This window comes from Argiope bruennichi, chromosome 2, assembly GCF_947563725.1.
Source record: "Argiope bruennichi chromosome 2, qqArgBrue1.1, whole genome shotgun sequence".
In the NCBI taxonomy this organism is placed as follows: Eukaryota; Metazoa; Arthropoda; class Arachnida; order Araneae; family Araneidae; genus Argiope; species Argiope bruennichi.
This window is the reverse complement of record NC_079152.1, coordinates 89,275,636-89,288,284: the sequence shown is the minus strand read 5'-3', so window position 1 is coordinate 89,288,284 and position 12,649 is coordinate 89,275,636. Positions and strand designations below refer to the sequence as shown.

The 12,649-nt window shown below is 26.8% G+C and overlaps 2 protein-coding genes across 2 annotated transcripts; both read right to left on the bottom strand.

Annotated features, from left to right (window-relative positions):
* Nucleotides 1–565: 565 nt before the first annotated feature.
* LOC129962250 (neuropeptide-like protein 30) lies at nucleotides 566–2,830 on the bottom strand. Its single transcript, XM_056075992.1, has 2 exons — nucleotides 2,780–2,830; nucleotides 566–844 (listed from the first exon to the last, which is right to left on the bottom strand). Exons 1-2 carry the CDS (start codon nucleotides 2,828–2,830, stop codon nucleotides 566–568), a joined length of 330 nt encoding a protein of 109 aa, XP_055931967.1.
* A 5,131-nt stretch (nucleotides 2,831–7,961) lies between these two features.
* LOC129962249 (cuticle protein 6.4-like) lies at nucleotides 7,962–9,095 on the bottom strand. Its single transcript, XM_056075991.1, has 2 exons — nucleotides 9,081–9,095; nucleotides 7,962–8,213 (listed from the first exon to the last, which is right to left on the bottom strand). Exons 1-2 carry the CDS (start codon nucleotides 9,093–9,095, stop codon nucleotides 7,962–7,964), a joined length of 267 nt encoding a protein of 88 aa, XP_055931966.1.
* Nucleotides 9,096–12,649: the final 3,554 nt, after the last annotated feature.

Sequence of the window (12,649 nt, the reverse complement as noted above, 5' to 3'; positions counted from 1 at the left end):
TCATTCCAAGAAGTGATAAATGTCAGAGGCACCATTTCTACATATGGCTGGGAACTCTTCCCTCCCCCCGTGCCGTATTCACCAAACATGGTCTTTCCGGACTACCATTTGCGCCAATCGATGTCTCACGAACTTTTCAGACAACACTTCAACAATTATGAAGGTATCCTAAAAAACGTTTCCTTATTGAAGCAACTAAAAATGCAGACATTTCTTCTAGGAAGGCATTCACTGTTTAAAGAACAGATTCACATATTCTTAGTTAGCATAATTTGAATAAAACATTTTTTTCATTATTTCCCAATTGTTTTCTTTAAAAAATATAAAGAATTAATTATCAGCACACCTGGTACAATGAGTGAGATTATTAATTTCAAAATTATAAGTAATTCATTTAATTAAAAAATTTTCCGTAGAATCATATTTTTAATAATTATTTTAGGGTGTATTTATTCATAAATTGTAATATTTTAATTAATTTATCGAAGAAACGAAAGAAAGGTATTTCCTGGGATTTATAAAGATATTAAACATGAAATGAATAGGTAGAATTTATTTATACCATCTACAAGTAGGCATTATATCCGTATCCAAAACTTCCATATCCTCCAAGACCACCGTATCCGTATCCTCCATAGCCTCCTAGACCGCCATATCCATAACCTCCATAGCCTCCATACCCGAGACCATATCCGCCATATCCTAATCCGTATCCTCCATATCCATGTCCTTGTGCCTTTCTGAAGTATCTGCTGCTGATTCCATGTCCATAGCCATGATGGCTGTAGTGGGGAATGACGTCCAGAGAGCAGGCGGCGATGGCTACTAAAGCCAAGACGAGGATCTACAAAAATTTAAGAGTTTGTTAAAAACTTTATGTGGTATACATAATTTGCAAGAATAATCGAATCGATTTAAAACTTTCATCTTCAAAATAAACAACATTTCATTTAACTGATAAAGAAGCATAGCTACAATCTCTTGGGAGATGGGAACTGGAAAAAAAAATTAAACCATCTCAATTACATATATATACGGATAAAGATTCTAGGAAATTATCTGGCTTTTCAGTATGAGAAGGATGTTTTAGTTGACAAAATTTATTATATCATAATTATGATTTTTTTTAAACGTGAAACTGACTTTCAATATATATGGAAATGCATTTCAACCTTTATCACCGTATCATTTAGAGATACATTTTACCTCCCGAATTCTAACATATATTTTGTACATTTTGACCACTTTTTTTTTGCACAGAGGATTTCTGAATGCTTATCATAATACATTGTAATGCATATTAATTTACCAAAATATTAATTTGAAGTGAATAAAACAAAATATTCAGATTAAAAACTATTAAAAAATTTTTAAAAAATTGAGGTTTTGTCAAGGCATTAAAATAGTTAAATATAATTAACTAAATAACATTGTTATGGAAAGATTTATAAGAACTCAAATAAATTGAACACTTTTTTCTTAACTTAAACATCTAAATAACACACAACATCGAAATTCTCAATTTAATATTAATGCATTTTAATCACATCATTGATTATTTTTATCCACTTTATTGTGATTGATTTACATCAATCTATATTAAAAATAATCTTTTATAAATTCTTTTCTTCTTATAAAAATAATCCTTAAAAATAATCTTACTCTAAATTAATTATAAATTTGTAATAAAATAATTAATTAAAATTTATAATAAAATAATTAATTAAAATTTTAATTAAAACTTATAATAAAATAAATGAAAATTGAACTATTTTATTGGTAAATGATTATCATTAGATGTACAGTTTTGGTTATGTCATTTTCGATTTGATGGCTGTAACGGCAATTACTTGTCGAAATAGGCAAATCAAAAATGTCATAGAGTAAACTTGGACACCAATAAACATAACTACACCAGCACCAAATTAATGAATCTGTGTTTGTATCAAAAATTTTACAATCGGAGATCGTTTTCTTGATGAATTCTTGTCATTTGTAGAAAGTTTTTATTTGTAACTATTATTTGAAGAAAACTGCAGCGGTGCATTGAATGCTCTCAAACTTTTACGGTAATTCAGCTCATAGTAAAGGAACTTGTGAGAAGTTTAAAGTTTTAAGAGCAATGATTTTATCGTCGGGAACTGGCAATTGACAAGACTGAAAGGGAAAAAAACTTTGAAAGATTTCGCACTTAAGGCATTACTTGATACAGACCAGAGCCAAATACAAAAGGAAATATAGAATATCATTCTGAGTGGCACAAGATATTTGCATTTAAGCCATGGGCTGGATTTAGATACAAAGAATTTGGGTTCCATACGAGTTGAAATCGAGAGATGTTGAATGGCGTATATTTGCATGTGAACAGTTTCTTCAAAGCCAGAATCAGGGATGGGGGGGGGAGGGTTGTGACTTCGACAAACATTGATCTACTACCGTAATCCCAAACACCGAAAATCATGGAGAATGCCCCTATACGGCTTCACATCAAACGGCCAGTCCAAATAGTAATGTTTGCCAAGTAATGATCCGCATTTGTTGAGGCAAACTTGGTAATATGTATTTTAAGCTTTGATATCGAGTGTAAACATCACAAGCAATTGTTTGTAATTGAGTCTAGCATTAAAGAAAAAAAGGCGACAATACCAAGAGACACACGATACAGTTATCCTCCAGAATGATAATGCCTGGCCTTAGGTCAGAAGATGGGAAAAGACCTACTTTGAAGCGCTAAAATGGGAGATCTTATCCATCCTGCCGTACTCTCCAAATCTTTTACCTTTCGACTAATAATTGATGATCGATTGCACACAGCTCGGCTTATCAGCATTTCCGTTCTTATGAAGAAGTCCAAACATGGATCGATTCGCAGATAGCCTTAAAAGACGCATCTCTTTTTCAAGATGGTATTCAACAATTACCAAAATGTTCGGGAAAATTAGTAGTTACCAACGGACAGTTTAATCATAATAAAATAATCACTTTTTCATAATAAATCCTCAAATTTTAGGGAAAAAAGTAAGAAAAAAATCTGTACTACGGATTGAATTTTGGTGTTTATTGGCGCAAGAGTCATATCTGACTATACTGCGCCAAGCTGTACTACAAATAAATCCTTTAGTTATATTGAAACAGAACAAAAAACTTAAAAGGTTAATATGCATTAATGAATAATTTATAACTTAATTGAAAAACCTCTTTGCAAATATTAAATACTTTATTCCGTAAATTTTCAATAATTATAAATGATATATTATTTTTAGAAATAATTATTTGCAAGTTTTACCAAATTTTTCCTGGAATTTTTTTTTCGCTATTTACCCTTTATTTTTTATAGATTTGCATTGTTTGTACTTCATGTCGTTTAGCTTCATATTATTTTGAGAGTTTCCTTCTTTTTATCACAAAATCATAATGCTTCGTTTCTATCTTCTTAGTGCTATCATTTCATAAATTTAATCTTTTAGTGAAGCAATCACAACTCAAATTCCAAATTAAAAATTCAATTTTCAATCATGATATGCTTAGAAGATTAAAAATATTTCGCTGCCAAAACATTTTATGCAACTCTTTTCAATATATTGAATATAGTATTACTAAAAATTATTTTAATAAACAACAGGACTAAGAAAAGAAATTCTGTATCCCAGCTCAGCAACAACAAATAGAAAATGTATATCAGTTTCTTTTGTAGAGAAATCTTTTTTAGTGGAATGTGATTTTTATTTTCAAATAAAAAAACTTAAGAAATACAAAATATATATAAAATATTTAATGTATTTATGCAAAGTTTTAGCACAAAGGATGAATAACTGGTGAATGTTAGCAACAAATCGGTTTTTAAAATTAAAATTTCCGTGTTTTGTGGATTTTTTTCATTTACCATTTAAAAATTTTTGTGCAAGAAATTATCTTTTATAATCTAAAATTTATTACTAATTTAAAATGGTGGCAAATTCTTATGATTGTATATTATTCAGAATTTTTATCCAGTTTTCGTTCTTAATAAAATTTGCTTTGTTAAATTATTATTTCTGTTCATTTCATTTTTCAGAATGCTTTCTTAAATTTGTATAATTAAATAAACGAAATACTATTTAGGACAATTGAACAAGGGGCAAGGATTTTTAGAAGTAAATAGACTACTAAATATCTTACCACAGTCTTCATCATTTTCGTAGTTCTTTTAGAGATGCTGAGTTTATCTATACGTTTGAAGTTTCGAATGAACTACTTTTATACTATGTCTCGTTTCGCTTCAGTTACAAACTATTTTAAAAATCTGTGTCAATTTTCGGTCAAAGGGGATTCCCAAAATTTGATTGATATTTTCTTTAAATGTCATGGCCCTTCAAGCATAAAATCTGGTTTCATTTTTATTGCTTTGACCATTTTAATGTAACCAATTTTTAAACAAATATGCTTGAATTAACGTCACTGGGAACAGAAAGTCAATAATTTTCACTAATGATTAAAGATAAATGAAAAAAAAAAAAAACTATTCAAATACAAATTTTTTTGACAACTGATATAATTTTAACTTATTCTGTTACTACTTATATCAATGCACTGACGCAAAAAATTTTTTCATTAATTTCAGGATTATATACAAATTAAACAACTGAATACTACCATATTATATAGAAGATAAAACACTCATTCTATTAATGTTTAATTAAAGAATCTTGTCCATCCATGAATTTGCTTTACTAATATGCTCCCAAGTTTTAAAATCTTAATAATATTTTTTTTTTAATTTTAATTTCGATATTTTTTATTCAAAGCTAATTATTGATAAAATTAATAACTCTAATATTTTCGAAAATTTCACGAATTGCATTTTCTTGAAATCAAAATTATAAGGCTGTTATCTTAAACCCACTTCTTTTTCACAAAAATGTCTTTTGATAAAATCTCTCATATCAAACAAATTTTAAGCGTATTTTACAACAATATGAGTTTTGGAACTCACTCAACTTAAAATGTGAATTAAAGGAAGGATTATTTGATACTTTGCTCTTCATGATGCCTTTAAAGTTGGTGTTCTGATATTTTAATGTATTATGGTCTTTGGATATGGCCTGGTTGTGAAGATAAATAGAGCAAATATGTGCAAAAGAAAATTACCGTTTAAAAGAATTTCTTAAAACTACACATACATCACGTAAATGTTTCTTCAATTCCACTTCACTTCTTAAGAAATAAAAATATTAACGCTGTACCTTTAGGAATTGAAGCTTCTAAAAAGGCAACTTTCACTTAAGTATTATTTTGTAAGGCAAACATAAAAATGATTGCCGTGAATTACAAAACTTTTTAAATAAGTATTTAATAATTAACCTTTTATCTTTTAAGATACAAAGGTGGTAAATATGCTTGTGATCAATTACAAATATGTATTAAATTAGTTATCTGAGTCATTTGAAAAATGTCATTGTATTTTTTATTTCTTGTTGCTTTTTTTCTCTAAATCAGGATTTTGTGAATTATTTAACTGTATGCGTATCATGGTATCACTTGTATAGATATTTAATGAATTCAACTTCATTTTTTCATTAATCACATGAGATTAGGACTATATAAGATATCGATAAGAAGACAATTCTTCATTGTAAATTATTTAAGAAATTCTGAATGCAGTTTAGAATTTATTGCTTCATGTTCTCTTAATTTTATGATGGTGAAATTTAAATGTATGCTACAACAAAATAATAAAAGTACAATTTATTATTGAAAATTGTACTTTTATTATAATAGTCCCCAATAAATGTATTTAGAACTTTAAATAATTCTATGATTATGTGATAAATATAAAAGTACGGTATATTTGTAATTAAAAATGTATGTATATATGAAAAAAAAAACTTGCAAATATCCACGAAATTTCTTACAAAAAAAGTGAAAAAGTGCAATCCATGAGTTTCATCATTTTTAAATAATTTTCTCCAAAATATAATGTTATTTGAAAATATAAAAAAATATCATAAATCAAAATTGAGTCTCCTTTTTAAAAAAATCATAATGATTTTAAAGAATTTTTTTTAAAACAAAGCATAACGATGCATTTTGACTGTTATGAATGTCAAATATTCCAAAATCATGCAGCAATAAAATATTTTGTTTCAAGATATTTTTAAAAAGCAACCCTTTTTTTTATTTTTAAATTTCAGTTTTAGTTCAAGTTTCAGCATCCAGCTAAGAAAAGCAACTTAAAAATATATTTAAAGATAGTAACATTGCTCAATTTCTAGCTGCAAGCTTCAAAATTAAATTTATAATATATCAAGTACCAAACTCCTTTTACCCAAATTCTTTAATTCTCTCCAGAGAAATCATACATCATGTTCCCCTTTTATCATGTGTACTTTTTTAAAATAAAAAAAAATCGTTTATGATCTTTAAGATTTAAAGAAAGCACTTTATCCACATTCGTAGAATGTTTATTCTTGTACGTATTTCTTCAAATGCATGTATATAGATTTTCTTCATTTCGTGCTCTATCACCAGCAATAATTTGTATTATTTATATTTAACGCAATTAGTTCGCTGCATCATCCCTTTATTTTACTCCATTTCTAAAGTACAAATTCTATCCAAAATTCTAGATTTTTAGATGTATTTTTTTCTTCTAGATATAGACCATTTGCTTGTCTGTATTTGCATTAGAAAACTCTTTTCATATTTTTTTGAGTATTTATTTACTTAAAAAAGTTTAACTTTCATATATTAGCACAAAATTAATCTTCCAAGAACATCCCAATTAGTTTTACAATCAAGTAATATACATTTTACATGAAAAATAAACGATATGCTGAAATAACGATATGAAACGATATGATTAAGATTACTTCTAGAAATTGGTATTTAATTAATAAATATTTCTATTATTACATGTCGGTACTTTAGCAAATCTTAAAGAAAGAATATACTTTGAAATTTTTTATTGAATGTAATCATTAAACTATAACATTAACACAAGTGACCATTTTCTGTAAAAAAAATAATAAATGAAACAAATAATTTAATTAAAATATTTCTTTATTTTTTGCAATAATAGTTCTTCATTTTTTGAAAGTAAATTTTTGCTTCGTTTTCTAAGAACTCTTCTTATAATGTATTTATTATGATGATATTCCAATTCAAAAATTTGCAAACCTGTAAAGGAAGAATAAATTTAATAACATATATAAATAAGAGTAAACTTAAATAGCATTTGTGGAATTAATTTCCAAAAAAATATAATGTTTTATAAGTTTCTAAAATTACTAATTTAAAATTTTATCATCAGAGGGCTTTAATAATGCTATTGACAACTTAATTGTATATCAAATTTTAAAAATATATTAGCATAAATATGTTAGTAAAAATAATACAAATATAGCAAATAAACTCTTTTACGCCTTAGAATATTTGAATAGAAAATAATTTCAAATACTAACTTCAATGAAATATCGTTAGAATAGTTAAATATTACCGTCAATCATTTAAAAAAGCGTTTGAAAAATTAATATAATTGTTAGTTTTTTTTTTCTATTGCTCTTAATTATTTAGATAATTTAAATAAAATGAATAATCTGCAAGATTTTTTTTTTACAAAAGTGATAAAAAATATTATTCTTATAAAAATTAGCTAAGTATAATCTATGCACTTGAGATATTACTTTTAAATGTATTAGAAATAGAATTTAATGTCAAAATATTCAATGAATAAGTTTTTATATTCTAGGATATAAATATATTTGAGTGATCACAAATTACTTAGTCGAGAAATAAAATATTAAATTTAAGAGCATTTTTTCGATATAAAAAGGAATAATTCAAGAAAAACAAAATCAAGATTATGTTCGACTTATTTATTTTTTAAAGTTATTTTAGAATCTCAATTAATAGAGTGAAAAAAAAAATACTTACCAAATGTTGATGAAATTTACTTAAAATTGAATGCAGTAGTAATTAAAATCTCAAAAGTATCTTCCATATCCGAGATAGCCGGTGCCATATCTTCCAAAGTATCCATAGGGACCATATCCGTAACCGAGTCCATCATATCCGTAATAGGGTGCGTAGGCACCATAGTACCCATTATATCCGAGACCATAAATTCCGTAGGGAACCTCTCCTTTGTAGAAATGTCTGGCGCTCACTCCATCTCCGTATCTGTATGGTATGACCGAGGCGCAAGCAACGGCAGCCATAGCCAAAACAAGAGCGATCTATAGAAAGAAACGAGTAATAAGTGAATATCTTTTAGTTTGAGTAAGAATTAGAAAGAAGAAAAAAGATTCTTTTTGTTCTTTATTTAGAAATAAGCAAGAAGAAATATTTCTAGCTCTTTTTTTATAAAAATAGTTGATTAAATATTTGTAGAAATTGAAAATTTAAGTGAAATTAGTTTAATGTTTAAATAAATACAATTTATTAAATGAGATGAATATTATTCTCTGATTATCAAAATTGCATCGAATTACAGAAATCCGAAACATTTACAGATGAAAAATGATGTGATTTAAATTTGAAAATCAAAACGAAATGACTAATAATATAATCTATAAATAAATATAATATATTCTTTTCAAATATAATTCACCGTAGCAATGAGCATATTTTTATTTCCTTGCTCTCGTTTAAATTCAAAATTCTTAACCATTTTGCACAAATATATGAAGTATATTTATTATTCAGCAGAAATTTATCGCTGATTTTTGGAGTATTTCTTTTCCGTTTGCTATAGCTTGCACGAATTAGTTAATTAATTTTGCCTGAAATGCAATTTTTATTAATCAGCGTTACTAATTTTTAAACTTTTAATTCAATTCTTCACTTTTAATTCAATATTTAATTTTCATTGCAACTTCCTTTTGCGATTCAGTTGTTTATATATATAAATTACACAAAATAAATATTTTTTTTTTTTTTGGAAAGTAGAAAGAAATAAAATTTTACATTAAACTATTTAATGGTAGAATTATACTTATTTTTGGTTTAGAGGTAAAGAAATTATCATTTTTATTTGCAATATTTACAAAAACTTAGTGCATTCCTAACATTAAATCAGTATTGCAAATTAGAAAATGTCTTACCATTACTTTCATCATGGTGTAGCACTGGGTCTTTTGTTCCTTTCTCCTCACTTTTGCACTACTAAGTATGATAACTTTTTGGTTTTGTTTCGTTCTTTATATATACACGAACATTTCGCTTGACTGAGTGTTAACGCTATTTTACATGCTAAGAATTTTGATGAAAGATAAAAAAATTAATGATTAAAATATAGATAAAAAAGTATATGTATTGTGCATAAGTGAACGATAAGACGTAAAAGTAGGTAGTTTGATTTTGAATATTTTGAAATTTCAAACTGTTTTCTGATAAACATCTTTTTTTTTTAATTTCTTCCACTTCTCATGATAATTACAAATTAAGCAAAATTACCGCATAGCTGTAACATTTTGATTTATATGTGTGATTATTTGTTACGCAAATGTAAAAAATGTAAAAGTTATTATTTTTTTTATCTTGGAAAGCTGATTATTAACATCAATAATAATTTGAGTTCTATTTTGAATTCAAATTATTAAATTGTTAAAATTTTTGGTATATAAATTAAGTTAATACCTGATAATACAAGAAATTATTGAAAATTGATATTTTTTCAAAACTTGCATAAATCCTTGTTTATTGCAATATATAGTAAATTCTTTAATTTATAGCAATGAATTTGTCCTTAACTAATGAATTTTATTTAACTATTTAACTGTTTCTAGCCTATTTCAAAAAGTTATTTTAAATAAAATTGAAATGTTAATCTGACCAAATATAGTCAAAGTTTATTCTGAAAGATTGACGCAAGAACCGCTCTTCAAGTATCTTTAAGATTTTCTTTAAAATGGAATTCTTAAAAAAATATAATACCTTAGATTTTGTCGTGATATAAATTAAAAATATTAGTTTTAAATCACGGAGATTGGATAATAGAGAATGGATGTTTTTTACCAACACATATCTAAAATAATTTTGTATTATTTATAAAGGAACATTCAGTAGTTATTATGAGAATAGGTATCAACAGGCAAGATTACCTTACTGAATTTTATTTTACAATTGTCTGAGATAAAAATTGATTATAACAAAAAAATTTCTTGCGGAATTGAATTATTTTAAATAATTAAAAAATTTAATAATGTCCATTAATTTAATTTCTGAAATTTATTATAGCTTTAATCAAAAAGAGCAGCAGATGAATAATAATTGGTTTAGTGCGAAGATTTAAAATTGTATGAAGATTATTTTTTGTAGAAAAGATATCGTTGCATTATGATTAGAAAAATTACAAAGCCTGCTGTAAATTTTCATATCACGTCAACTGAACTACCCTGTAATAATCCTCACTATAAAATACATAATTATAATTCTTTGTATCTATATCGTAATACTTTCTTTAAATAAATTTAAAACACTGAAAATATACAAAAACTTTATAATCGGAATATTTATTATTTTGATCCATGGTAATAAAAAATATTCGGTTTTAATGAGTACTCTGAAATATCTGCTTAAATGGGAAATGACTCTTGCGACAATTATAAGAATCTTTTTATCATGAGAAACAAAAAATTTCTTTAGCTGTTTGCGCCTAGAGATGATAGCTTACACAGATTACAGGATTAAATTACAGACCCCATCATGTAACACTAAAAAATCTAGAAAAAATTTAATTTTAATGAAAGATGCTCAAAATACTAGGATCAATAGACATTTCTGATGTTTGAATTTCTATATATTCTGAAAATTATAGGTTTATTTGAAACACTTTATGGCTCAACAGTGTTTCTGAAGTAGATCATGTTTCCTGTTCCTATAGTGCATATATACCCCTCTATTTAATGAAAAAACAGCATTAGGCATCCTCGGGTTATCGCAGTGACCAATTAAATGGTTTAACTATTCCGTATTCAATGCTTATCATCTGCATTCTTTGTACCAAATTAAATTACAAATACCAGTAATCAAAATTAAGTATCAATTACTCTTCGGGAATATTATATTCAGTAACAAAGAATGAATTTATGAGTTAATAAATAATGATCATAAATTGCAGTGATTATTTAACATCAATTACTTTTTTTAATATCTTTTTCATCTTTTGAATTGTTTAAAAAAATAGGAAAATGAACTCTACGGAACAACCGAATCTCAAAACGATATTTTAAGCTGCATTGCATGTAATTTTTTTGAATGATTTTTAGTTAAACTTTTCCATTTCCATTTCCATAAAGATTTGGTTATCCCACTGATAATTTTCGATTCAGATTTCGCTAGAAATTTGTGCTTGAGAAATATGAGCTCATTTCTAATCTATTATTCTAAAAATTACAAAATGTGAAAGGTTCATCAGTGTGCAAACCTTGAAATAAAACTACTCACAATTAATCAAAACTATATGCAGAATTTTTTGGCAAAAATTCTTCTAAAGGCTGAAAATGCTATATATGTCGTGTTTGCGCTTCAATTCTTGCATCCTCCCTTCAGAATGGTGTAGTAAGCGCAGAGATTATTAAAACAAAAGCTCTTAAAAGAAGTATAAGAGAAAGAAAAAAACAGAAGCACATTTGTTCTATTTTTATTACGCGCGCGTGCACGCACACACGAACACGAACACGCACACACACACACGCACGCACGCACGCACGCACGCACACACACACACGCACGCACGCACACACACACACACGCGCGCGCACGCACACACACACACACACACACACACACACACACACACACACACACACACACACACACACACACACACACACACACACACACACACACACACACACACAAGAAAATGAAACACAAAATAATTCAGACTGCTTCTTCTGGAAGACATTATACAATTCTCATTACTGTTTACTGTGACAATATTCTGAATTTTTTCAGGTAAGTGTTTGGTATTTTCGCAGTATTTCTCCTAATCAGCAATTTAATTTAATTTCCTCATTTCTCTGGATTCAACTGTCAAATTCCATAATCAAATATTATTTTATTTCGTTAAAAGTATTATGGATAATATTTCCACAGAAAAAAATATTCAATTCATTGAAACAGTTTTTTTCCTTCCATTAACTATCATTTTGAAACAGGAAATTCACAAATCTCATATTATTAGATTTTTTGTAGATTTTTATCTAATTATATTACAGATTATTTCCTACTTGCATTACAGGTTAAGTAAAAAACAAGTTTTTGTAAGAAAAATATTTTTGATCATACTGAATATAGAGCTTAAAATGGGAATTCAAAGAAGGATTATTCGATACTTTGTTCTTCTTGATGCCTGTATATTTGGTGTTATAATGTGACATTATAATATGGTCTTTAATAATAGAAGCATACAGAGGATAGCTGTGAAGATCAATAGATTAAATATGTGCAAAAGAATAGTGCAATTTAAAAGAAGTAAATCCTGAGTTTTCAGAAACCACAAATGTATAACGTATACCTTTGTTCAATTTGGACTTGAATTATTAATTTGAGGCAGTTAAAAATATCTAAATGAGTCTTTCTTTAAAGTTTGGTTTTATAAAGCAATAAGAAAAATGATTAAATAGTTTACTGTTGTTGAGACATGAAAAAGCCAATTTTTAAATAA

What these genes read in the sequence shown, in the direction of transcription:
- LOC129962250 (XM_056075992.1), bottom strand. Translation starts at nt 2,830, where the DNA reads ATGCTGATAAGCCGAGCTGTGTGCAATCGATCATCAATTATTAGTCGA. An exon ending in CATCAATTATTAGTCGAAAG is followed by an intron (nt 845 to 2,779) that starts GTAAAAGATTTG and finishes AAATTTTTGTAG; the next exon opens with ATCCTCGTCTTGGCTTTAGT.